The sequence below is a fragment of the Oryx dammah genome, unplaced genomic scaffold (genome assembly GCF_014754425.2).
Source record: "Oryx dammah isolate SB20612 unplaced genomic scaffold, SCBI_Odam_1.1 HiC_scaffold_28, whole genome shotgun sequence".
Taxonomy (NCBI): Eukaryota; Metazoa; Chordata; class Mammalia; order Artiodactyla; family Bovidae; genus Oryx; species Oryx dammah.
This window is the reverse complement of record NW_024070212.1, coordinates 38,236,608-38,261,345: the sequence shown is the minus strand read 5'-3', so window position 1 is coordinate 38,261,345 and position 24,738 is coordinate 38,236,608. Positions and strand designations below refer to the sequence as shown.

General features: G+C 35.0%; 1 protein-coding gene across 1 annotated transcript; it reads left to right on the top strand.

Moving 5' to 3' along the window:
* Positions 1-630: 630 nt before the first annotated feature.
* LOC120856773 (alpha-amylase 2B-like) lies at positions 631-23,935 on the top strand. Its single transcript, XM_040232192.1, has 11 exons — positions 631-976; positions 12,172-12,385; positions 12,719-12,865; positions 13,922-14,119; positions 14,510-14,740; positions 15,729-15,862; positions 18,662-18,784; positions 18,877-18,976; positions 21,720-21,838; positions 21,944-22,069; positions 23,380-23,935. The coding sequence occupies exons 2-11, from the start codon at positions 12,218-12,220 to the stop codon at positions 23,567-23,569; spliced, it is 1,536 nt and encodes a 511-aa protein (XP_040088126.1). The 5' UTR covers positions 631-976; positions 12,172-12,217; the 3' UTR covers positions 23,570-23,935.
* The last annotated feature ends 803 nt before the right edge of the window (positions 23,936-24,738 follow it).

Sequence of the window (24,738 nt, the reverse complement as noted above, 5' to 3'; positions counted from 1 at the left end):
TTGATTTTTTAGAACCACCCAGTAAGGGAGATTAAAAAGATTGAATTGTGATAAAAACTCACTGCAGTGTTATTAATAGATCACTTGGTTTTGAATTTCAGTTTCAACATTTACTAAAATATGTTCATGATTCCACATGATTCCATTCTTAGTGTCTCAGGTTCCTTCTTTAAAGACTGAGTATAATCATAATTCTATCCTGAATTTATGTATCTGTTTGGAGTCAAAGTGATAATACATGAAAAAGGCACATAGTAACACTTGATGCACATCAGTAGTTGTAATTTTTTGAAATTTTATCATATTTATCAACAGTACTAGTTTTTCTCATTTTTCAAATGACCTAAATGCAGTCTACAGATTTTAATGTTTTCTCTAAGCTTCACATAGTAAATGGCAAAGCTTGGATTCAAAATTAGATTTCCAGTTTAGAGATTTTGTTTACAGTCTACTTACAATTAACTAATTTGACACAATTATACTCTAATCTGTGTCTTTAAGGTTATTTTAACCAAAAGTACCCCCCACCCCCATAGATTGATATAAATGGATCAGGGAAAAAAAGGCTGATTGAGATTGGGAGAGGATATTGAGAATGAGAAACGAAAAACAAATAGAAAGTAAGCAACTGAAAAGGTGTGGTGTCATTAGAAGAGGAGGCAGGGGAGCAAACTGAGCTGGGGGAGGGAAGTCAGCAGTTTGCTCTGGAAGCAGGAAGGAGAGTGGCCAAATCTGGTGTCATGTGGAGCTCAGAGTATACTTTTTGTACAAATTAGATTTGAAGAGTTTGAGCAGGATTGTAAGAGCACCTCTTGAAAAGAAGAGTATTTATAGGAAATCTATAAAATCCTGAATTCAGGATTTTTTTTCCTAACTGAAAAGAAAAATAACCCAGAACTGTGTGATTTTGTTGTTTTACAATTGGAAAGACTGAATTGTGGATTTGAGAAACCACTGACTTAGGGAAGTTGACGTGGTAAGTTATTAAAATGGTTTTGAGTGTCATATAGTTTGCTCTTCCATTTTTTCCTCAAAATGAGTGATTTCTGTCATATGCTTTGATATGTTCAAAGTTCACAATCTATTTTAAACTTGTTGACAACTCAAGTTTCAGTATCCAGCAGCACAAAATGTACTCTGTGTTGAAATGCATCTGGGCTGTGGCTCAAAATGTTTCTCTCATTTCATAAGTATTGTATGTAAACTTGATTGTCTTCACCTTCATTTCTCTAATCTTTACATGTGACTTATTATCCTGAGAATAAACCTTGTAGATAAGTCTAAGTAAACAGAACTTTTTTTCTTCTTAACCTTAGATATGTTTTATTGAAACTTCAAATATAAATGCTCCCTAAAGAATATTGCTTTGTTAAAATATTATCAAACATCCTATCTAATGTTTTTTTAGGAATTCCTAAGACATCTCATTCGGTAAATTATAGTAACCATTAGAGTTTTAAAATAAAAATAAATTTCCACTTTTTAGAGCAATCCAGAAAATATGAGGTGTGGGCAACAGAGCACTGATACTAGTATTACTGTGAATAGCTTCTCTGAGTAGAACCACTTTAGAAAGACTATAACAGCAAGTAGACTATAATAACAATAGAAGTAGATATAAAAACTATTTCAAGTTCTTATTTTCCTGTTTTATTGTTAATGCCAAGAATGTCAAGAATTTGCAGTATTTACCTTTCAAGATATAAATATCTGTTTTAATGTCTCTGCTCTGAACTTTATAACTCTTTAGATTAACTTAGATGAAAATTAAGATTACATGAGAAAACATATGACAATGGCTGATCCTTGATAAAAGTTATTATATGTTTTCATATCTCCACCTATGCTCTGATACTAATAAAATCTCCCAAATTGTGTCTGCAGGTTATCCTTTATTCTAATAATATTTTTATATGCTTTGTGTAAAACACTTGTTATTTAAAGGACAGTTCAGAATAACTGATGAGGCAATGATGAGAAGTTTTTACAAAACTAATATGTAGTCTGCCAGAACCTCTAAAGAGCTTTTAAAAAGAGAGAGCTGGAAAGAAAGAAAAAGAAAAGAAAATGGGGGAAAATTACAAGTGAAAGACATTCCTGGTTTCTTCTTATCACCATCTGTTCCTCTGGGGGGATATGAAAATACTTTGAGACTTAGGAAATATTTGAGAATTTGGGAAGAGTGGAATGGAAAGATAATATTTAAGATGAAAAGTGAAAGTGGGATGAGAGCATGAGTTTCTAGCAGTTGAATAGCATCAGAAGTAAAAATAACAATATAATAATAACATTACAGCAATGAAATATTGATACATTGAGCTTTTACTGTATCCATGCACTGGTATAACAGATTTACATGTGTTAATTTAATCATCATAACAGCTCTATGCAGTATATATTGCTTTTTTCTAGTTTATAGATAAATTTTAAGATCACACAGCTGATAAATGTCTAGGTCAGGATTTAAACTATATTTTGTGTAACTCCTAAAGTCTCATTCTTAACCATTACATTTTAATATTTGAAACCTTGAGTTAAGTGTGAAGTTCAAATGATGCTCTTCTTCTCTCTCAACTCTTTATCACCATTAGTGCTATGTCATCCACTCTCTACTCAGTGTTTGCTATTCTGTTTCTAATATTCATCTATATTCAATTAGTTTCTTGTCCCCTTTGCAAATTTTCCTTCCTTTCTTCTTATTGAAAACATTTATTTGGTAATTAAACTCTTCTCCCTACTCTGAAGGCAACTTTATATGTTCCCTCCTAGCTGCCCCATCACATAGACTGCAAAGCTATAACATTGGATTCAACATCTGTATTGGTATCTTGTCAACTTTCAAGAGTCCACCTCTCCAGTTCTGATAATCCCACCAAACAGCATTGACCTATACATGCTAGTTGCTTATAATGGCCTTTGTTTCGATTGGTTGATGTCTGTGCTAAATCAGTTGTTAAATATTTTGTGTGTCATTTCTGAAACTATCATTTCTTTGTTGAAAAATGCCAAATCTCTCTTTTTTCTTCATATCTAGTGTTTTTTAATATGATAAACTCAATATATCCCATATTCACTCTTCAGGGTCCCTAAACGAAGTCTGCCTCTAGATTACACTATGAATAATAATAGTATTGTCATTGTTCTACTCACTAACTTTTAAATCATAGAGTCACTAACCTTTAAATCATAGAGTCCTCTTTGATGCTTCCCTTTTCTCTATTCCCCTACATTTGATTAACTACCATTTTTGTAGAATTATCTCCACGAAATGTATTGTTGGGCTTCCCTGGTGGCCCTGACAGTAAAGAATCTCCTTGCAATGTGGGAGACCCAGGTTTGATCCCTAGGTTAGAAGATTCCCCCAGAGAAGGAAATGCCAACCCACTCCAGTATTTTGCTTGGAAAATTCTATAGTCAGAAGAGCCTAGCCGGCTATAGTCCATGGGGTCAAAGAGTCAACATGACTGAGCAACTAACACACACAAATCTGTTGCCTCTCTCTCCTTTATATCAACTCGTTATTGCTGAACAACAATAATAACTTACTATATCTCAGATATCTCTTTGTCTACTAAGTCGTTCTTCTACTGATTTAGCTATGCAACAATAGTTCAACTACAGTTAGCTATTAGGTCAGTTCACATAATTGGAAAGGCTCAGGCCACTTAAATCTCTCCACGTGGTCTTCTATCCCAGTTATCACACCATAATGGTCTCAGATTTTCAAGAGATGTGCAGATGACAATCAAACTTCTGACTGTGTCTGTATCTGGTTTGCTGATATCTGTCTGGACAAAACAAGCTATAAACCAACTCCATAATCTATGTAGGAAGAGATTCCACAAAAATATGGATATTGGCAAATGTCATTCATTGGGTGGCACTTATTGGTACATAGTCTCCAATTTTTATTTTTACTGCTAAAATCCTAGTTCAGGTTTTTCATCACTAGTATGTTTTACTACTGCATAAGTTTCTATCTTTGCCTGCCAGTTCTCTTTGCCTGCCGATCCATCTGCTATACTCCAGAAACTCTAATCATGTTACTTTCCATTTTAAAATCAAGCAAAACCTTCTGTAGCTTCTCATAATTTTCAGAAAAGTCTGCTTACTTCTCCCTGACTTTGCAAGACCTTCAATATAATTTTACTAAGTCCTGTTGCTCCAACACTTCTAATTCAGTGTTCTATAAACTACATTAATTTCTTGCTATTCTTGCCAATTCCTACAATTGATACACATTTTTTTTTTCTTATTTAAAAACCATTTCACTTTATCTCTTTTCATTAAAATAAAACTGATTCTTCAGGGCAGTTTTCAGTCAGTTCAGTTCAGTTGCTCAGTTGTGTCTGACTCTTTGTGACCCCATGGACTGCAGCACACCAAGCCTCCCCTTCCACCAGCTCCTGGAGCTTGCTCAAACTCATGTCCACTAAGTCAGTTTTGTCATCCAACCATCTCATCCTCTGTCATCCCCTTCTCCTACTGCCTTCAATGTTGCCTAGCATCAGGGTCTTTTCCAATGAGTCAGTTTTTTGCATCAAGTGGCCAAGTATTGGAGTTTCAGCTTCAGTATCAGTCCTTCCAATGAATATTCACAACAGACTTCTTTTAGGATTGAGTGATTTGACCTCCTTGCAACCAAAGGGACTTCAAGAGCCTTCTACAACAACACAGTTCAAAAGCATCAATTCTTGGGGCAAACCACTTCAACATTCTTGTGTTAAGAACCCCATGAACAGTATGATAAGGCAAGGCAATTTTACATTCCTCTATTCCTGTCAGTCACAAGGGATTTTCATATAAATAGAATCCCAGAACACTTCACTCACATGTCTCTTAAAATAATGATTATGTCTTTCACTTTATTATTGTTATGTGTATTTGTGCATGGACTTGTCCTTCCTCAGGCTTAATATGATAAAGGTGCTACAACAGTGCTGTCCAATAGAAATATAATGAAAACCACATATGTAATGTAAAAATTTTAGTAGCCATATTAAAAGATGTAAAAATAAACTAGGGGATTTAATGTTAATGATAAATTTTATCTAGCCTAATTGGGCTTCTCTGGTGGCTCAGATGGTAAAGAATCCTGTAATAGGGGAGACCTGGTTATGATCACCAGGTTGGGAAGATCCTCTGGAGGAGGGCATGGCAACCCACTCTAATATTCTTGCCTGGAGAATCCTCATGGACAGAGGAGCCTGGTGGGCTATAGTCCATGAGGTCGTGAAGAGTCAGGCACAACTGAGTGACTAAACACAGCACAGCACAAGGTATCACAAAGTATCTCAACATACAAATTAATTTTTTACATTCTTTTTCATACTAATTCTTAAAAATCTGAAGTATATTTTCCATATATAACATGTTTCTGTCTCAATTCAGTTCAGTCACTCAGTCGTGTCCAATTCTTTATGACCCCATTGACTGCAGCACACCAGGCCTCCCTATCCATCACCAACTCCTGGAGTTTACTCAAACTTATGTCCATTGAGTCGGTGATGGCATCCAACCCTCTCATCCTCTGTTGTCCCCTTCTCCTCTTGTCTTCAATATTTCACAGCATCAGGGTCTTATCAAATGAGTCAGCTCCTTGCATCAGGTGGCCAAAGTGTTGGAGTTTCAGCTTTGGCATCAGTCCTTCCAATGAACATTCAGGGCTGATTACCTTTAGGATGGACTGGTTGGATCTCCTTGCAGTCCAAGGGACTCTCAAGAGTCTTCTCCAACACTATAGATCAAAAGCATCAATTCTTCAGTGCTCAGCTTTCTTTGTAGTCCAACTCTCACATCCATACATGACTACTGGAAAAACCATAGCTTTGACTAAATGGAGCTTTGTTGGCAAAGTAATGTCTCTGCTTTTTAATATGCTATCTAGGTTGATCATAACTTTCCTTCCGAGAAGTAAGCATCCTTTAATTTCATGGCTTCAGTCACCATCTGCAGTGTTTTTGGAGCCCTCCAAAAATAATGTCAGCCACTGTTTCCACTGATTCCCCATCTATTTGCCATGAAGGGATTGGACCGGATGCCATGATCATTGTTTTCTGAATGTTGAGCTTTAAGCCAACTTTTTCACTCTCCTCTTTCACTTTCATCAAGAGGCTCTTTAGTTTTTCTTCACTTTCTGCCAAAAGGGTTGTGTCATCTGCATACCTGAGGTTATTGACACTTCTATGAGCAATCTTGATTCCAGCTTGTGTTTCTTCCAGCCCAGCGTTTCTCATGATGTACTCTGCATATAAGTTAAATAAGCAGGGTGACAATATACAGCCTTGACATACTCTTTTTCCTATTTGGAACCAGTCTGTTGTTCCATGTCCAGTTCTAACCTGACCTGCATACAGATTTCTCAAGGGGCAGGTCAAGCGATCTGGTATTCCAATCTCTTTCAGAATTTTTCATAGTTTGTTTTGATCCACACAGTCAAAGGCTTTGCCATAGTCAATAAAGCAGAAATAGATTTTTTTTGGAACTGTCTTGCTTTCTCGTTGATCCAGTGGATGTTGGCAATTTGATCTCTGGTTCCTTTGCCTTTTCTAAAACAACCTTGAACATTTGGAAGTTCATGGTTCACGTATTGCTGAAGCCAGGCTTAGGGAAATTTGAGCATTATTTTGCTAGCATGTGAGATGAGTGCAATTGTGCAGTAGTTTGAGCATTCTTTGGCATTGTCTTTCTTAGGGATTGGAATGAAAACTGACCTTTTCCAGTCCTGTGGCCACTGCTGAGTTTTCCAAATTTGCTGGCATATTGAGTGCAGCACTTTCACAGCATCATCTTTTAGGATTTGAAAGAGCTCAACTGGAATTCCATCACCTCCACTAGCTTTGTTTGCACTGATGCTTTCTAAGGCCCACTTGACTTCACATTCCAGGATGTCTGGCTCTAGGTGAGTGATTACACCATCGTGATTATCTGGGTTGTGAGATCTTTTTTGTACAGTTCTTCCCTGTATTCTTGCCACCTCTTCTTAAAATCTTCTGCTTCTGTTAGGTCCATACAATTTCTGTCCTTTATTGAGGCCATCTTTGCATGAAATGTTCCCTTGGTATCTCTAATATTCTTGAAAAGATCTCTGGTCTTTCCCTTTCTATTGTTTTCTTCTATTCCTTTGCATTGATTGCTGAGGAAGGCTTTTTTATGTCTCCTTGCTATTCTTTGGAACTCTGCATTCAAATAGGTATATCTTTCCTTTTCTTCTTTGCTTTTTGCTTCTCTTTTCACAGTTATATGTAAGGCTTCCTCAGACATCCACTTTGCTTTTTTGCATTTCTTTTTCTTGGGGATGGTGTTGCTCCCTGTCTCCTGTACAATGTCATGAACCTTTGTCCACAGTTCATCAGGCACTCTGTCTATCAGATCTAGTCCCTTAAATCTATTTCTGACTTCCACTGTATAATCATAAGGGGTTTGATTTAGGTTATACCTGAATGGTCTAGTGGTTTTCCATACTTTCTTCAATTTAAGTCTGAATTTGACAATAAGGAATTCATGATCTGAGCCACAGTCAGCTCCTAGTCTTTTTTTTTTTTGCTGACTGTATAGAGCTTCTCCATCTTTGGCTGCAAAGAATATAATCTATCTGATATCTGACCATTTGGTGATGTCCATGTGTAGAGTCTTGTTTTGTGTTGTTGGAAGAGGGTATTTGCTGTGACCAGTGTGTTCTCTTGGCAAAACTCTATTAGCCTTTGCCCTGCTTCATTCTGTACTCCAAGGCCAAATTTGCCTTTTACTCCAGGTGTTTCTTGACTTTCCTACTTTTGCATTCCAGTCCCCTATAATGAAAAGGACATCTTCTTTGGGGTGTTAATTCTAGAAGGTCTTGTAGGTCCTCATCAGTTCAGTTCAGTTCAGTCACTTAGTCATGTCTGACTCTTTGCGACCCCATGAATGGCAGCATGCCAGGCCTCCCTGTCCATCACTAACTCCCGGAGTTCACTCAGACTCACGTCCATTGAGTCTGTGGTGCCATCCAACCATCTCATCCTCGGTCGTCCCCTTCTACTCCTGCCCCCAATCCCTCCCAGCATCAGTCTTTTCCAATGAGTCACCTCTTCTCATGAGGTGGCCAGAGTACTGGAGTTTCAGCTTTAGCATCATTCCTTCCAAGGAAATCCCAGGGTTGATCTCCTTTAGAATGGACTGGTTGGATCTCCTTGCAGTCCAAGGGACTCTCAAGAGTCTTCTCCAACACCACAGTTCAAAAGCCTCAATTCTTCGGCACTCATCCTTCTTCACAGTCCAACTCTCACATCCATACCTAACCACAGGAAAAACCATAGCCTTGACTAGATGGACCTTAGTCGGCAAAATAATGTCTCTGCTTTTGAATATACTATCTAGGTTGATCATAACTTTTTAGAACTTTTCAAATTCAGCTTCTTTATCATTACTGGTCAGGGCATAGACTTGGATTACCATGATATTGAATGGTTTGCCTTGGAAACGAACAGCGATCATTCTGTCGTTTTTGAGACTGCATCAAGTACTGCATTTTGAACTCTTTTGTTGGCTATGAGGGTTGCTCCATTTCCTCTAAGGGATTCTTGTCCACAGTAGTATATATAATGGTCATCCGAGTTAAATTCACCCATTCCACTCCATTTTAGTTTGCTGATTCCTAAAATGTTGACATTCACTCTTACCATCTCCTGATTGATCACTTCCAATTTGCCTTGATTCATGGACCTAACATTCCCAGTTCCTATGCAATATTGCTCTTTATAGCATAGGACTTTACTTCCATAGCCAGTCACATCCACAAGTGGGTGTTGTTTTTGCTTTGGCTGTGTCTCTTCATTCATTCTGAAGTTATATTTCCACTGATCTCCAGTAGCATATTGGGCACCTACCTACCTGGGGAGTTCATCTTTCAGTGTCCTATCTTTTTGCACTTTCATACTGTTCACGGCAAGAATATTGAAGTGGTTTGCCATTCCTTTCTCCAGTGGACCACATTTTGTCAGAACTCTCCACCATGACCTCTCTGTCTTGGGTGGCCCTACACAGCATGGCTCATAGTTTCATTGAGTTAGACAAGGCTGTGGTCCTTGTGACTAGATTGGTTAGTTTTCTGTGATTTTTATTTTCAGTCTGTCTGCCCTCTGATGGAGAAGGTTAAGAGGCTTATGAAAGCTTCCTGATGGGATAGACTGACTGAGGGGGATCATATTTCAAGGGTTGAATAGTGAAGTGTTCCTTGGCTACCATATTGGACATTACAACTCAAAAATTCTATGAGAAACTTTGTTGTAGTACATAAAATGTTGACCTGTGCTAGGACGATTATCAAATTTCAAATTTGTAACTTATTATGTGAGCCTGAACAATTTATTCAGTCTCTAGAGAGACTTAGAAGCCTTAGTTCCTTTATGTGTGCAAAGTTTCTGCAATGATTAGATATTATACAATTATATACAATTATATATACAACTATATTATACAATTTCTGACATAATGTTCATTTTTTTTGAAAAAAATCAGTGTGGACACGACCCAAGCTACACCAATGTCTTACACAGTACCTGAATTTTAGAGTGTGTATGTTGCAACCATTTATTGATCACATAAACCATTATGCTAGTTGTTTTGCAAGGACCATTAACTATGAAGTCTACCCTTAAGAAAATTTGTTCCAGAATGATGGCCATATAAATACTTACTTTTTACAGAATTAATCAAATATCACTTATTAATATCATATAAGTTAAAAAACTATCATAGAGAATAGTCCTACCTTACTATCAAGATAAACTTCATAAAGATGCTTTATGCATCTGAAAGGAAGAATAATTACTAGGTATTCAAGGGTGATAGAAGAGAACTTGAAAATACTTGAAAGTCATGAAGGAATAAAGTTGCTTGTAAAATATAAAGGATTTTTAGTTTTGCAGTGGATGGGTGTTAGGGACTGTGTTTGTGTTTCACTCCACCACAAAATCAGATGTTGATACGCTACCTCTAAGTGGTATGATATTAGGCAGTGACACCTTTGGGAAGTAATTTTGTTAAGGTAAAGTCATGAGAGTGAAGCTCCCCTGATAGAATTAGTGTCCTTGTAAGAAGCAAAAAAGTGTAAAATTCTCAATGGTCTACACCATGTAAGGATACAAGAAGAAAATGTCCATCTGTGATCATAGAAGGGAGCTTTTACCAGACACTGGATTTCTGATATTTTGATATTGGGTTTCCCAGAGTCCACGAATGTGAGAAATAAATGTTTAAATATAAGCCATCCAGTCTATGGTATTCTTGTTACAGCAGCTTGAATTAAATAATTTTTTTTAATTTGAACATAGGGATTATTCACAAAGTGGGTTGGATAAAGGACTGAAGCAATGCATTAGGATTCATAGAGTGCTCTTGGTATTTCCTCCACAAAGCTAGTACTTCATTTTTCCTCATCTTGTAAATGGTGTCACCAAATACCCACTTCTTTAGTTTTTCTCTTTCCCTTATTCTTGAGCTCTAATGTATCTATAAACCTGTTGCCTTTTAACTGTGAAATGTGTTCTGTCATTGCCCCAGTCCAAAACATATACTTCTTTCCTAGACCACTGAAAAAGCCTACTGATCTGTTTGCCTCTATTATTGTCTTCCTATAAGCTACTTTCTTCACAGCAGAGCATGAATTATTTTTAAAAGTTAATCAGAATCTTCGAGGTCCCTTTTTTTGACCCTCATTGGCCTTCTCTTTCATTACATTCCATAGGGCCCTACATGATCTGGCCTGTTTCTCTTGACCTCATCTTGTTTCCTCTCCATTTTGCCACCTGCCTTAGTTGCACTGACTTTTATTTATTTTATTTTATCTTTTTAGTGTCATTTGAGTATTCTTAGCTTTTTCCTACTTTGGGCTTTTACTATTGCACTTTCTTCTAACTAGATTACTCTTTTTCTGATCTTAAAATAACTGCCTTCTTCTAATCTTTCATATTCTACCTGAAAATCACTTTGTCAAAGGTACCTTCCCTGACTATTTAGTCAAAAATACACTGATGGTGAAGTCATTTTCTATTTTATTACACTGTTATGTAATACTAGTTCTTACTGCCATTTTCATTGTTTTACTATTATTATTATCTACTCATGTATTTTCTTTCTTTTCCCCTATAATGTAAGTTGCTCGAGAACAATATCTTGTCTGTCTTGTTCATCACTGTATCCTGAATATTATCCATGTTCTTAGCAAAAAACAGATACTCTGTTAATGCTTGTTGAATGACTAGATTAACTTTTTTCCACCTGTACTATATTCTCTCTAGTAGAATTTCATGTATATTAAGAAGGAAAATGGATGTGAATTTATTAATAGTGTTTTTATCAGGTATAAGAGATACTTGGTTATAAGAAATAAGAGGGGAAAAAAAGCCATACTCTACTGCTACAGCCAATGCATTAAGCACAGGATTTGATGAAGAGGGGAGGGAGGAAGGTCTGCTTCCTCAGTTCATGGTCATTCATCTTCCAAGTGGTTTCTTAAATCTTGGTGCAGAAAATTAAATGATTAAAAATTGTGGTTGAGGGTAAAACCAGAATGGAATTGAATAGTCTGTTTTTGTTTTGTTTTGTTTTTTTGAAACTGAAATGTTACAAATATTTGCAATATTTTGACTGTGAATTCAATTGACTCCAATTGTTTTTTCCTTCTATTAATAAAGGACTTCAGAAATAAGATCTAATCCTAAGTAATGCATGATTATGAACTTTATATATATTTTTATATTCTCTCAATAAGGAAACCATTGTTATGAAAGGTCATTTAGATCACGACTCTCCAAACTCCCAGCCATGGACTGGTACCAGTACCAGTCCATGGCCTATTAGGAATTGGGTCTCATAGCAGGAGTTGTGTGCAGTTTATGAGCCAACAAGGCTTCATCTGCCACTCTCCATTGCTCCCAACACTCAAATTACCGCCTGTACCATCCCCCACCCCTGGGTAGCCATGGAAAAATTTTTCTTCCATGAAACAAGACCCTGGTACCAAAAATGTTGGTGACCGCTGATTTAGGTGGTATTACTAGGAGATTTTATGGATGTTCTTCATCTGTTTGATGTTATTATTAATAGTTCTCTTCAGATTATGGATAAAGAGTTTGTGGTCCAAGTGTTTATTCATGTTAACATTTACTTTGTAAAATATGCTTCTTACAGGAATATAGATAGTTGCTGGAAAGAACACTGACAACTTCAATGCAAAATGAAGTTCTTTCTATTGCTTTCAGTCATTGTGTTCTGCTGGGCTCAGTATGCCCCACACACCAAAACTGGACGGACATCTATTGTCCATCTGTTTGAGTGGCGCTGGGTCGATATTGCTCTTGAATGTGAGCGATACTTAGCCCCCAAAGGATTTGGAGGGGTTCAGGTGAGTATTGTTCATTGTATAAGTTGCAGACTTTGCTGTGCTGAGAGTAAGTGGTAGTATCCTCTGTGTCTGAAAGCTGGAACAACATTTTACTTCACAATTAAAGTACTCTAAGTAAAACTGTTTTGTGAGGGGAAAAAATATGAAATTGTTGGTGACTTTGTTTTATTTCTAAGATAATTTTTTTCACCAGGATATTCAATAGTTGCAAAGAAATGTAGCTTCAAATACAAAGATTCAGAAGTAATTTTTGACTATTGATTAGTTTCTAAAATATTCAATGATACAAAGTAAGCCATAATTTGATACTTATTAAGCTTCTTTTATTTGTAGATCTCCCCACCCAATGAAAATGTTGTGATTACTGACCCTTCAAGACCTTGGTGGGAAAGATACCAACCAGTTAGCTACAAGTTATGTACAAGATCAGGAAATGAAAGTGAATTCAAAGACATGGTGACTAGATGTAACAATGTTGGTGTAAGTGAATTAAAGTTTTCTTTAAACATATTATATAGAAAAATAATCTATCTCCCTTGTCTCTTGTTCCTTTTAAGCAGAATAATTTTCATATATCTTGAAATTTTACTTCATACTTTAAATACATTTTATATTTTTTTAATTTTATATTTTAAAAATATAAAATTTAGTTGTTACCTAATATTAGCTTTTTAATTATTTGTATATATGCCATTTGTCCACTAAAGAAAATGAAGGAAAAGTTTAAGGCCACAAGCTTAAAGCAAAATAGCAACTTTTAACCCTTTTTCCTGTACACATTCCTGGGAAATACTTTTCCAGTTTTAAATAGGAAATTCTACTTATAATATTTACTGATAGGTTCATGTGACTTGTTTGTCCACCCATAATCCCAGGCCTTCCTTCCCACAGGTTTTATGATGATATGTAATTATTTTCTCTTTGATAAGGAGGATAATGAAAGGCAATACCTAATTTTATTTCTTCTGATCCTAAATAGATAGTAGAGGCTGGCTTCTTTTTTTTAGGATGACCCATGTAATTTCAAAAATCAATAATCTCTCCTGCCTCAACTGATTCTGCTCTCCTGCCAATAATAGTGTCTTTGCATTTTTTTCATAGTTTTGGTAGTTTGGAGTTCATTTAATTTATCACACTCAGCGCTTACTCAGTCATGTCTGACCCGTTGCAAGCCTATGGACTATACCCCGCCAGTCTCCTTGGTCCATGGAATTTTCCAGGCAAGAATACTGGAGTGGGTTACCATTTCCTTCTCCAGGGGATCTTCTCTTACCCGGGGATCGATCTCATGTCTCCTACATCTCCTGCATTTCAGGCAGGTTCTTTACTGCTTGAGCCATTTGACCAAGTGGCTGGAATGCATGTAGGGCTTCACTTCACAATGCTTTCTTTTACACTTGACTGTTTCTCTTCTAAGATGGTAAGTTATAAAACAACAAGTATTTTGGAGTGTCATCAATGTGCTATAAATTCTAAATAATAATATAAATTTCTACCTCTCTGTAAGCCAAACTGAAATAGAAATTTTTCTTTCAGGTCCGCATTTATGTGGATGCTGTAATTAATCATATGACTGGAAGTGGTGTGAGTGCGGGAACGAGCAGTACTTGTGGAAGTTACTTCAACCCTGGAACTAGGGATTTCCCAGCAGTCCCATACTCTGGCTGGGATTTTAATGATGGAAAATGTAAAACTGGAAATGGAGAAATTAAGAGCTATAATGTTGCTTATCAGGTACTTAACAAAAATTAGCTATCTATGCTTTTTATTATCCACATGTAGCTTACTGATCTCCATTTTAAATGTTAGTTTAGATTGTTTAGGAAAACAAGATTCCAAGTCTGTGAAAAATAATAATTTCAAATCAATATTTAAAACATTTTCTCAAATCTAATTTTTCACAATGGAAAAGGTCATCCACTGTATTTTCTACACTCTCCATTTTTATAATGAAAAATATTTCAAAGGTATGTCTATACTAGGATGTCAGTAACCTAAGAGACCAGTGCAAAGAAGGCACTACAGAAATATCTATTAATATTAATGAATAAATGAAAATAATTAAATGGATTCTCAGGTGGAGGTGTTGTTCCAAGGATCAATCACAAAGTTTTACCTCTGTAGGTCAGAGATTGTCGTCTGGTTAGTCTTCTTGATCTTGCATTGGAGAAAGATTATGTGCGCTCCACAATTGCTGAATATCTAAACCGACTCATTGACATTGGTGTAGCAGGGTTCCGAATTGATGCTTCTAAGCACATGTGGCCTGGAGACGTAAAGGCAATTTTGGATAAACTGCATAATCTAAACACAAGCTGGTTCCCTGAAGGAAGTAGACCTTTCATTTACCAAGAGGTATGTCAATACATGTGTATGCTAAGTCACTTCAGTCATGTCTGACTCTTTGCAACTCTATGGATCATGTCCATATAAAATAATACCATTTATTATTCATCAGAGTATAATTCATCATCAGTATTCATCAATAATTTATCAGAAAATAAATGGCAGATTTCATTAAAAACACAGTTTCTATAAATTAATGGATGAATCATTTATATAGAAGAGTGTTCCTTAACCTTTTATTCAGAGATTGTATGTTTATCATAAGAGGTTTTTTATGCAAGTTCTGAGAATTTATATAGGTTGCAAAAATCTCTATGTCATATAATGTCCCCAGAGGTCATTATAGAAGACAGATAATATAGTGATTGTCTTAAGACAGGTTATCTACTTTAAATCTTGGCTAGAGCACTATTTAGATGTATAGTAAATTGATCAACCTGAGGAACAATTTTTTCAAAATTTATCAAAAAGAATAATGATAATGGTTATATCTTTATATTCTTTGGGGAATTAAAGAGGTAATATTTATCAAACACTGAGAAATATTGTCAGCCAGACATTAAGTGCTATGAAATATGAGCTACTTTTATCATTTATGAATAAGACTAATTTGGACAGCATTCTCACAGGACAACAGGTTACTTTTTCATGGTCCTTTTAATATTGTAGTATATATTTTAGCAAAGAGAAAATAAGAATTTTGATAAAAGGAAAAATATTGGGGGCATTTCATACATGACGATTTGACTTTTAATGTGATTGGTGCAACTATGGAAAGTCCCTCGCAAACCCCTCCCTGCTTGCCTTTAAGAACCAAGAGCTTGCAACAATAAACCAGAACTGCTTAGATGGAAAAAAAAAAAAGGAAAAAAGAAAAAGAAAAAGAAAAAAATATATATAAATAGTATAAAGCTATTTTCTATATAATTTTAACTTATTAGTTAAAATTCTTTAAAATTCTTTCTTAAAATAATATTTTTTTCTTCATTTCTATGAGGTAATTGATCTGGGTGGTGAGACAATTACAAGCAGTGAGTACTTTGGAAATGGCCGTGTGACAGAATTTAAGTATGGTGCAAAACTAGGCACAGTTCTACGCAAGTGGAGTGGAGAGAAGATGGCTTACTTAAAGTAAATGAAATATGATTTATCCTTTGAATTATTTCACAGATTTATTTGTGATATTACCCCAGCATGAGTTTTCTTCTTAATGCATTTTATTTAGAAAACTTTCAAGGATTCATTTACTAATAACAAGTGTTATACTTCCCTAACTGCTAAGGGATCATCATTATTATTTAGAATGTCAGTCACAAGGAGGTGCTTTTTGAGATCCAAAGCATAATCTAGAGATTTTAATCTGTGATTTCGATTTAGAGATTTCAATATGACTCTACGAGATTTGACTAATGTTTGCATATAATTTTAAAGCCCAGGTTGTTGTTTAAATGATTCTATAATTTATGAATGGCTTCCTACAATGAAACCGTGCTATAGAATTACATATATTAATCAACAAATTGATTTCAAATATTAACATTATAATATAATATTGAAAGCTTACTTAAACCCAGTTTCTCATTCTGTATAGTATGATAGTGGATGTTGGTCCTTCTGAAGCCCATCTAAATTATACTGAAAATTCTAAAATCTTTTTTATAACAAAAATCTTATACATGTAACATGAATGTAATTTAAGTAATTTCTACATATATACATGCATGGAATATATTCCTAGATAAAATTGAGGTGGCCAAAAAGTTCTTTCAGTTTTTAAGTATCAATAAAAGGCACATTTTTCATTTTTACCAAGAATTTTATTGAACAACATATTCACAATTTAGTTCCACTATCTTCTGCCATTTGCCAGGCAACTTCATAATTCTATCTATTATACCGTATCCACTTTTCATTCTTTGTTGCAGTTTTGTTTTTAAAATGGAATGTTTTCTTTGTTTAATTAGAGAATTGCATGCAGAAATATAGTCAAGAAGTTTTTTTTTCCCCACTTAACTATGTGGAACCCAAATATCAAAGCAATTAACCTAACCACACTGGTGCAAATGATTTTCAATTCTTGATTTGGGTATTTTGAATGTGTTGGCTATCACATGTGTGGCATCACATTGATTGTTCTCAAGTGTCTCAATTTGATTACTATCAACTTTAACTGGTCTACTTGACCATGGAACATCATCTAGTAAGGAATCTCAAATATAAAACTTTATAAAACTTCACAAAAATTTGCACTTTTGACACATTCAATCAGTAACAATACCTTCTCCATACCCTGCTCAAATCGTTTTCTGCATTTCAGTTCAGTTCAATTCAGTTCAGTCGCTCAGTCATGTCCGACTTTTTGTGACCCCATGAATCACAGCGCGCCCGGCCTCCCTGTCCATCACCAACTCCCGGAGTTCACTCAGACTCACGTCCATTGAGTCAGTGATGCCATCGAGCCATCTCATCCTCTGTCATCCCCTTCTCCTCCTGCCCCCAATGCCTCCCAGCATCAGAGTCTTTTCCAATGAGTCAGCTCCTCGCATGAGGTGGCCAAAGTACTGGAGTTTCAGCTACAGCATCATTCCCTCCAAAGAAATCCCAGGGCTGATCTTCAGAATGGACTGGTTGGATCTCCTTGCAATCTAAGGGACTCTTAAGAGTCTTCTCCAACACCACAGTTCAAAAGCATCAATTCTTTGGTGCTCAGCTTTCTTCACAGTCCAACTCTCACATCCATACATAACCACAGGAAAAACCATAGCCTTGACTAGATGGACCTTTGTTGGCAAAGTAATATCTCTGCTTTTGAATATGCTATCTAGGTTGGTCATAACTTTTCTTCCAAGGAGTAAGCGTCTTTTAATTTCATGGCTGCAGTCACCATCTGTAGTGATTTTGGAGCCCCCAAAAATAAAGTCTGACACTGTTTTCACTGTTTCCCCATCTATTTGCCATGAAGTGATGGGACCAGATGCCATGATCTTTGTTTTCTGAATGTTGAGCTTTAAGCCAACTTTTTCACTCTCCTCTTTCACTTTCATCAAGAGGCTTTTTAGTTCCTCTTCACTTTCTGCCATAAGGGTGGTGTCATCTGCATATCTGAGGTTGTTGATATTTCTCCGGGCAATCTTGATTCCAGGTTGTGTTTCTTCCAACCCAGCATTTCTCATGATGTACTCTGCATATAAGTTAAATAAGCAGGGTGACAATATATTTCAGTTGCATTTAAATGTTTCTTGAAATAGTGGGCTTCCCTGATAGCTCAGTTGATAAAGAATCTGCCTACAATGTAAGAGACCCCAGTTCAATTTCTGGATTGGGAAGATCTGCTGGAGAAGGGATAAGCTACCCACTCCAGTATTCTTGGGCTTCCCTTGTGACTCAGCTGGTAAAGAATCTGCCTGCAGTGCTGGAGACCTGGGTTCGATCCCTGTGTTGGGAAGATCCCCTGGAGAAGGGAATGGCTACCCACTCCAGTATTCTGGCCTAGAGAATTCCCTGGACCGTATATTCCATGGGGTCTCTAAGAGTCGGACATGACTGTAATGAAGCATGGTATGCCAAAAATGCTGCTTTTTCTCTTCCATCATTAATATTAAAATGGCTAACAAAAATTCACCAATTTTGATAATTTTTTAAAAAATGCATACTGCTATGACAGCTGTCACAACACAATCTAACTAAGTTGTTTCAGTTGAAAGATAACTAAGCACTACTAGAGCCATCTAATGGCAAAAACCAAATGCAACTTTTAGCCAACCCAATATATCTATATATATTATGTTTTAAAAGCCCTGAGAATAATCATTTAATTAGAGAGAGCATTTCATTACAGGGTGCTATAGTGAAAGGAATACACATTTAGGTTACTCTAAAGTCATCGTGAAAGAATACATATATGTGTTTTAAAGATTTGTTTTTTAATAGGAGCTGGGGAGAAGGCTGGGGTTTCATGCCTTCTGACAGGGCAATTGTCTTTGTTGATAACCATGACAATCAGCGAGGGCATGGAGCTGGGGGAGCATCTATTCTTACATTCTGGGATGCTAGGTAAGAAACAAAGTTCCCCATTTTTAAACCTACATTTTAATGATGTTAAAAATATCATTTTCTTCTATAATGTTATAATTTTATGCCTTTAGACTGTACAAAATGGGAGTTGGATTTATGCTCGCTCATCCCTATGGATTTACACGAGTAATGTCAAGCTACCATTGGCCAAGACATTTTGAGAATGGAAAAGTGAGTTTTGGTGCTGTCCAAAATATCTTTTTCTCAAAAAAAAAAAAAAAAAAAAAAGAGAGAGTTAATTTTGGTTTAATTTCTCATGATGATATTACATTCACTAGTTTATCAAATATTTATTAAGTGTAAATCTGATGCAGTGCTCTTTTAACAATGCAGTGGATATATAAAAGTTAAAAATTAATGATCTCTGTTGACAGAGTATGTAGGCTGTTTCAAATTATAACAAATATACACTCTCAGCCAACCCCCCTATAAAAAAATACCACTTAAAAATAAGGATACAGTGAGTAAAATGTATATTAAGGTATTTGAAAATTTAGTGAAAAATTTTCCTTTCAAACTGGAGATTTCAAATGTAGCATCATACAGCAACTTCATACCTCTAGGGGAAAATTCTCTTCAGATAGATATTTCTCTAATTTCTAGTAGGTTCTTTTCAAGTTGAGAAGTCCACTACTACTTTTAACAGCAAATCTTTCTATTCTTAGATAGCCTTAATATTTAGGTGTTCCTTTATATTGACCCAACTTATAATTTCCACCATAATTAGTCTTTTTTTATTTCTGATGTCAGGAGTCATGGCATATGTTCATTTCCCCTTTTCCATAACATTTGCAAGGGTTTTCCAAGACTTCTGCATGCTAACAACTCTTAGTTTTGTCCATCATTCATCATGCCATATGATTTAATACAGATATTGATAACCTTCCTTGACATAATCTGTCTTTTCCTATGATTATCTTTGAAAGTACCAGTCAGAAATTTGATCAGTTTAGTAAAGGATAGTATTATATTTTGATTAATATACTTATTGAAAGAAGGAGAATGAAATAAAATAATATGTATTTAGCAATTATCATCTGCAAAGCATTTTTACATATCTTATTCAATTTTTATAGAAACCAAGTCGTATCTTCATTTTATAGAAGAGGAAAGTGAGGCACAGAAGTTATGTGTATTAACTAAGTTTTCCTTTTTAGTAGTAACAGAACCTGTTACTTATTCTTAGTAATAGAACCTAAGACTAAGTCTTTTAGTCTTGCTTTTTCTAACAGTAAAGTCCTTGCCATTTCAATGACATTATACTCACTTCCAATAGTGATATTGAAAAGTCATTGTAATTCCTTGGAAAGATAATGAGAGAGTTAAAAAAAAATCATTTCCTTGTTTGAAATACAGCACTAGAGAATGAGAAGTTAGGGATAAGAGAAATTCAGTAAAAATACTGAGCAAGTTGGGTAGTAAATGAAGACACTACAAAGACACAAATAGGACAGATTGGGTTTGGTGTACTAAATGAGTGGGTCAGATGGTAAAAAGAAGGACACATGTAATGTTAAAAATGTAAGCTTTTATCAATAAATGGTGCTGGGAAAACTGGATAACTGCCTGTAAAAGAATGAAATTAGACCACTTCCTAACACCATACAAAAATAAACTCAAAATGGATTAAAGACCTAAATGTAAGGCAGAAACTATAAAACTCTTGGAGGAAAACATAGGCAGAACACTCTGACATAAATCACAGTGAGATCCTCTTTGACCCACCTCCTAGAGTAATGGAAATAAAAATTTAAAAATGGCACCTAATCAAACTTAAAAGCTTTTCAACAGCAAAGGAAACTATAAAGATGAAAAGACAGCCCTCAGAATGGGAGAAAATAATAGCAAATGAAGCAACTGACAGAGGATTAATCCCTAAAGTACACAAGCAGCTCATGAAGCTCAATATCAGAAGAACAAATAACTCAATTAAAAAAGGTGGCGGGGGGGGGGACAGAAGACCTAAACAGACATTTCTCTAGAGAACACATACAGATGGCCAGTAAACACATGAAAAGATGGTCAACATCACTCATTATTAAAGAAATACAAATCAAAACTGCAATGAGGTATCACCTCACATCAGTCAGAATGGCCATCACCAAAAGATCTATAATTGAATGCAGGAGAGGATGTGGAGAAAAGGGAACCTGCTTGCACTGTTGGTAGGAATGTAAATTGATATAGTAACTATGGAGAATAGTATAGAGATTTCTTTAAAAATTAGGAATAAAATTATCATATGACCCAGCAATCCCACTACTGGGCATATACCCTGAGAAAACCATTATTCAAAAAGACACATGTACCCCAATGTTCATAGCAGCCCTATTTACAATAGCCAGGACATGGAAGCAACCTAGATGTCCAGTAACAGATGAATGGGTAAAGTTGTGGTACATATACCCAATAGAATATTGCTCAGACATAAAAAAGAATGAATTTGAGTGAGTTGAACTGAGATGGATGAACCTGTTATATACAGTGAAGTAAGTCAGAGAAAAATAGATATATTAATTCATATATGTGGAATCTAGAAAAATGATATGTTTGAACCTATTTGCAGGGTAGGAGGAGACTAAGACATAGAGAAAAGATTTGTGGATACAGCAGGGGAAGGAGGGTTGAAAAATTGAGAGTAACATTGAAACATACATCACCATATGTAAAATAGATAGCTAGTGGGAAGTTGCTGTATTACTCAGGGAGCTCAACCTACTGTTCTGTGACAATGTCAAAGAGTGGTATTGGAGGGTAGGGCATTCAGGAGGGAGGAGGCATGTGTATACTTGTGGCTGATTCACATTTTTATGCAGCAGAAGCCAACACAACATTGTAAAGCAGTTTTCCTCCAATTAAAAAAAAATTGAGCTTTTAAAATTGATTGATTTTTTTTTTTTTTTTGCTAATTGAGGATGTTAATGATTGGATTGGGCCACCAAATAATAATGGAGTAATTAAAGAAGTTATTATTAATCCAGATACTACTTGTGGCAATGGCTGGGTCTGTGAACATCGATGGCGTCAAATAAGGTAGGAATACTTATTTAGACATATCGTCTAATAATAAACTTTCTTAACATTTTGTTTTAAACTATTGAAGCATTCATCATTATTTCACATGCTCTTTTTTTTTAGGAACATGGTTATATTCCGTAATGTGGTTAATGGACAGCCTTTTACAAACTGGTGGGATAATGGTAGTAACCAAGTAGCTTTTGGAAGAGGAAACAAAGGATTCATTGTTTTTAACAATGATGACTGGTAAGTAAATATCAGTTAAAACTGATATTTTATGCTAATATTCTTGGTTTATTCTTTTCCTGCTCATTTACTTTTTTCATCTCTGAAAAATTCTTTAGATGGCAGATTAAGAAAACATAATGATCAGAAAAGGCCAGAAGAAAAATGATGATGATGACTCTTATTCTTTTGACCTCTGTTTATAAGTATTTTCTTTTCTAAGTGGAGTTATTTTTTGTGCACTCTTGCATATCTTTGGTAGATATGATGCACATGTATATGCCCCTCATATAAAATACACAGCATAGTTAATAAAAACTTTGTGAAATTTCTAGAAGAATGTCTTATAGGAATTTTAAATCAATAATGGAAAAATGTTCCCTCTAGTCTGAAATATCTTTTTCTATAACTTTTTTTCACCTACTCTACTATCTGGTTTTTTGGTCTTCTTTTTCACTTTCCTGTCTCTTTGTGACAAATACTTTTTAAAGCATATATATAATAAATACATATAATACATATAAAGGTCATTTAATCACCTCAGGAGATTTTTGGGTTTTAGTTCTGAGACATCTCATACTGATTTTCATTTATGATACTTTCAATTCTCTACCTCCAGCATACTGTTTCCCTTATATATAGAACTATAGCTCAGAAGCCCTCTTTGCAAGCAGTTGCAATGTCTTAATCCAAGGCCAACTTCCACTCTTCTTAGGCTACTCTAGGCCAACATATATTTCACTGACAAAAAAATAAATAAAGTATATACTTATCTTCCCTAAGAATTCACTGCTAGTCCTTTGATGTCTGTCTTTGTAGATGGGAGAAACAGGTTTATGAGACATCTTTATGTTTTGAAACTGTATACTTCTTCATAGAAATGTGAGATTATTTTTATCTGCAACCTCAATTTATTTTAACTTCTTGAAAAAATTTGTGAAGAAATAATCAAATTTAAATTCTTGGAAGTAATAAGTATCTTCTTAAGTTCAGACAAAGGCAAATTAAAAATATTTGTGTTTACCAAAGGTAGTAATTTTCTCTAAGGGACACAAGTCACTCAAATCTTCACTGATACTCTTCAACCTTATTTTTTTTTCTATAAAATTTATTATTGACTAGGAAACTCTGAAGTCCTCTATAAGAATTTTGTTGGCTCTGATAAAATTAGTTACATCCACTGAAGAGGTCTTTGTGTTTGAATTTTATTTTAATTGAGATCTTGACTGCTTAGAGTTCTATAGCACACAGTTAAACTATTTTAGAGACAGTCTCTAATCTTGATGTTACTTGTGGAGAATTCAAGTTAAATCTTAAATTTCATTTTACAGGGCATTATCTGCAACTTTGCAAACTGGTCTTCCTTCTGGTACATATTGTGATGTTATTTCTGGAGATAAAATTGGTGACAGTTGTACAGGAATTGAAATCAATGTTTCTTGTGATGGTAATGCTTATTTTTCAATTAGTAACTCTGCTGAGGATCCATTTATTGCAATTCACACCGAATCTAAATTATAAAATTTAAATTAAATATATACATATATATATATACACACATTCAGAGAAATAAAGTTTCTTTTATTATATATGTAATATATAACTTTTCATGATTCATTAATTTTGGTAAAAGCTATAATAAATAATAATAAAAGCTATAATAATAAATAATCAACTTGAAAAACTCAGAAAAGCATAAAAAATGATAATTATAAGTACAATCAACATTTTGTTTCATTTTAGAAGATTCTCATTATTTGTCAAAAGAATTTCTAAGAACTCAGAAAGGCATGTTGAAAAATATGTTTGTTTCCATTAACACCATTTGCCCAGCTATGTATCTTTAATCCACATCTGTATTTCTTACATAAAATGTTTCTAACAGCAGCACAGCATAACTGATTTAATGATGATTCCCATACAGTCATACAGGTATAACACTTGGGTATTTTTCACAATATAAAGACCCTTTAATGGTTAAGAAATTAAAAAATAAAATAAATTATGTAGTCTATAATTCTTAATTCTCTTGGCTCACAGGTATCTTCTCCTACTTTATATTCTTTCTTCTTTTTGTTTCCCTTTCATGTTAATAGCTTTAACATGATGATGTTGTATGGCTTTTGTTCCATCTCTTAACCCCTAATATGGATGTATGTTTAGATAGGGCTTTCATGGCACCCTCTACTCAGATTTTCTTCCTGATCTTTTAGCTATTTATTCTCCTTCACTTTGATTGTACATTTGGAATTTGTTAAGTCTCTTATCTAGGTATTCTTATAACTCTCAGTTGTTTTATTTTCATGATTGAATAAGAAAATAGAAGCCATACCTTGGAAACTCTCTTTTCACCCCATAAATCTTGTATCTATACTTGCCCCTATCATTTTCTTCTTTCATCCTATCATAATGAGCATAGAGCACTTCATTTTACCAAAGTCCATTTTCACCTTTTTGAGGACTTTATTTCTTAGATTATCCCTTTTCTTATGACTTAACAATCTTTCTTTTTTTCTGACAGATCGGTCCCTCTCTCAGCTAAATAAAATCCATGACTCTCAATTTTTCTCTTCCTTGTCAAACTCCTAAGTTTTCATGACACAGTCTCAACTTACTCCAGTTTCCATCATTACTTCATTTAATCTGCTGTTGTCAACATAATCAAAAATATTTTTGTTACTAATACCATG

Excerpts from the sequence above, each read along its gene's own strand:
- LOC120856773 (XM_040232192.1), top strand. The coding sequence starts at position 12,218 with ATGAAGTTCTTTCTATTGCTTTCAGTCATTGTGTTCTGCTGGGCTCAG. Across the intron at positions 12,866-13,921 it reads CTAGATGTAACAATGTTGGT|GTCCGCATTTATGTGGATGC; the intron begins GTAAGTGAATTA and ends TTTTTCTTTCAG. Across the intron at positions 14,741-15,728 it reads GACCTTTCATTTACCAAGAG|GTAATTGATCTGGGTGGTGA; the intron begins GTATGTCAATAC and ends CATTTCTATGAG.